General features: G+C 55.1%; 1 protein-coding gene across 1 annotated transcript; it reads left to right on the top strand.

Annotated features, from left to right (window-relative positions):
- Nucleotides 1–1798: 1798 nt before the first annotated feature.
- LOC139681747 (uncharacterized) lies at nucleotides 1799–3042 on the top strand. The gene is made up of 2 exons (XM_071575389.1): nucleotides 1799–1889; nucleotides 2357–3042. The coding sequence occupies exons 1-2, from the start codon at nucleotides 1838–1840 to the stop codon at nucleotides 3040–3042; spliced, it is 738 nt and encodes a 245-aa protein (XP_071431490.1). The 5' UTR covers nucleotides 1799–1837.
- Nucleotides 3043–3362: the final 320 nt, after the last annotated feature.

Here is a 3362-nt window from a genome sequence, read left to right as displayed (position 1 = left end):
ATGATCTTAGGATACTTGTTTAGTTGTTTTAAGCAGATGCTTTTAAAAACTTTTAGTCAAACATGGTTAGTGCAAAAAAATACGGGGGGAATTGTGGAGACATGGCTATCTGAAAAGAGACATGTAGGTATGGAACAGTTAGATATTTCTGGTACATGGACCACAGAAATGTAGAACTTAGCACATCCATTGTGCAGACGAAGCAGAACCAACTACCAGAAACCACCAACGGTTAAGAACAGGATCTTAAAACAATAAAATAGGATCTGCGAGTAGACAAGTCGTCTCCAAGTTAAGCAATGTTTAACCATAGGGGTCTTAAGGTTGCATACCTTTGTTATCCAATCAGGGGCTTAGAATTATATTATGTATAGCTTAATTATCATATGCATGAAGTAATTATCATTATGACATAAAAAAGCCTGTTGCTTGATAATAAATCGAAGCTTGCTGATTCTCATATTGAGTGTCTCATGCTTCCCGCATCGCGACACACCTCATTGTAGACGCTTTCTCGGGCCAAATCCACTTTAGAGGTAACCAAATTGAACAGTGTATTTTCAGTGATGAGATGGGTGCCTGGGATCACCCTGGAGTTCATCTAGAGAAGGGGATGGGAGAAAGTGTATCCATCTGCCAAGACCCCATCCCTTCATCTGCCCTTTCAGGTCAGTGGTGTAGAGATGTCCCAGCCTTACCACTCGCAGGCAGCACTCTGCTGGGTGCCCCGTGTGCTCCCTGGTTGCATGTGGGCTTGCCTACTGACCCCTCATCCTGTTCCTTGCTCATCCCTCAGCCCTTTCCCTATGGAATATATTGCCTGGGTTTGTGACATCCAGCAGCTCTGCTGGAGCCCCTTTCCTCTCTCACACTGTGCATTTTCCCACCAGAACAAGACACAGGCAGACACCCTGGGCTGCTGCAAAGCAGGCCTTCTCTCCTGTTCCTGGAGACCTGGGAGAGAGGCGTTTGTCCCAGGAAGATAAAGAATAATAGGGGAGAAGAACAGAGAGAGAGAGGAGTCTTCTGTTCCCTGAGGAAATAGAAAAGAGCCTGGAGAGCTGAGCATACCGCAAGAAGATGAGAAACCTCAGTGGGGAAGAAGTCCCTGAGCTCCCCAAAGCCAGAGTGTGTGCAGCAGAGCAGGAGATTCCAGCTGTGGAGGAATATCACTGCGAGATATTCCAGGGATACCACCCACTACTCTAACCCTGAACAGCACAGACCAGCAGGTTCCCAGCGACAGAAGGAGCCTGAGTGCAGTTGAGTGGTGACGGCTACAGATGTGCCCGGGGAAGAGGCACAGAAATGCAGCCTCTGCCTCCTGAGCCCTCCATTTCTTGCCCCTCCAAAACTCAATGTCTGCTGATGATTTCGGGCCCCAAAAGGCTGGTTTCACTCGAGCTTGGATTCTCGGTTTAACTCAGTGTAAACAACACTGGCAGTGCCTCAGAATGGCTGGCAGCCCCTCCGTCTCCCCTCCCCAGCTGCGATGCAGCTGCTCTCAGAGGTTAGAAGGAGGAGGATTACCTTATGGGAAGGAAGATAGACTCAGGAATCCTGCCCACTGTGTGCTGCCAGTAACTGAGTGAATCTGGTTCCGATGCCGCGTCGGTGGTATCAGGGACGGGACAAAGCTGTCTCTTGTCCCTGGCAACGCCAAACGGATTTGTGCCACTTGGTGTTCTGGTGCGGTGTGAGGCGGAGGCTGAGCCCGACTCGGGGCGGAGCTGGCGGGGGAACGGAGAGGAGAGAATGGGAGGGGAGGAGTGGAGGAGTCCCGAGCAGAGAGCCGGGGCTGGCGAGGACAGCGAGGAGCGGGCGGCGGAGCGGCGGGATGTGGCGGTGGCGGGGCGCGGGGCTGGCGGCGCTGGCCGCGGTGCTGCTCGGTGCGCGGGGCTGGCAGAGCGGGAGGCTGGAGGCCGGCGGGCGGCTTTTGGGGACCAGGGATGGACCCACGACTCGCCTCTGACCCTACTGCTTCTTCTCTATCCATATTTTCCTTTTTGTCCCCCCCTTTGCCATCATACTTTCTTCCCTCCAAGAAATCATTCCCTCACAGCTCTCCTTTCTTTGTTGCTCCTTTTCTTTATGCAGCTACCACTCTCTCCCTACCTCCCTCCCTCCATCTATCCATCCCTCCCTCACAGCCAATCTCTTTCACCTCTTTTTCTCTCTGAGTTTTCTTCCAAACGTCTCTCATATTCTTATCCGCAGTTAAAGACTCTTGGAGAAATGGTGTATCCGTACTTTATTCTCAGCACATATCCCCGTCATCTCTGATCTGTAATCCTCTCTTCGCTCTCCCTGAATGGCATTTTCTGCTGATAAAAGTAATTTTGTTTCTTCCCGGCAGTGGCTGCGGGCAGAGCCCAGGTGCAGCAGGAGACGTCCGCAGAGACCACCGAGGGCACCGCTATCACCATCAACTGCTCACACCGCAGCATCCAGTTAAATAAGTACATCGAATGGTACCGTCAGCTCCCCGGCCGAAGCCCCGAATTTCTCGCACGGGCTTCTAAAGGGTCCAAACCGCTGCGGGACCCAGCGGGGCTGATGTCGGTCTCGGCTGACGGTCGCTGGAGCTCGCTGCGGCTGTACGGGCCCCGCTTTCGGGACGCGGCAGTGTATTTCTGTGCCCTGGGAGACACGGGCAGAGGAGCCGGGGCTGCGGCCGGGCACGAACCGCCGCGGGCGGGGCCGGGCGGGGGGCGGGGGCACAGCGCCGGCCGGGCCAGCAGGGGGCGCTGCCACCCCGCCCGCCGGGCCCGAAGCGGCTCCGCACCTCGTTCCGCGGCACAACCCGCGCAGACACCGCGGCCACCGAGTCCTCCCGCTGCAGCTCCCGCAGCGCTGGCACAGCGCGCCTCGCAGCGCCACAGAGGCGTCCCGCACGGCCCGGGGCTCCCCGGGTCCCGCTGCCTTCTCTGCCTCACACGGAACTGCTGCTGTCTGCCCTTGTGCCATCCATCGGCTTTGGGCCTCCGGCCCCGTGTATTGCTGCTCTCGGCCTGGCTGGCAAAGCAAAGAGATGGTGCTTGAGAGCATCACTTGTGGGAGCTGCCAAAGCAGCTGCAGTGACCAGCCAGCATGGTCTACTGAATGGAGTGCTGTCAGCTCATGAGCAGTTTGTAGTGAGGCTTTCAGAGGTGACAAAGGAATCTCCATTTCTGTCCCTGCAGAAATGCCTCTGCCACGTACTGAAATGTGAATGAGAACGTCCAATCTCACTTGCACTGGTAAAGAGTGTATGGTTTGGATCCAGCCCGGGAATGGAATTCAGTTCTCTGAATGCTGTCCTCATCCTCGGATGTTCACAAACACCTGTGAGAGAGGATTCAGCAACTTGCAGGAGCAGTAGG

The sequence above is a fragment of the Pithys albifrons genome, chromosome 21 (genome assembly GCF_047495875.1).
Source record: "Pithys albifrons albifrons isolate INPA30051 chromosome 21, PitAlb_v1, whole genome shotgun sequence".
NCBI classification, from domain to species: Eukaryota; Metazoa; Chordata; class Aves; order Passeriformes; family Thamnophilidae; genus Pithys; species Pithys albifrons.
This window is presented reverse-complemented; position numbering and strand designations above follow the sequence as displayed.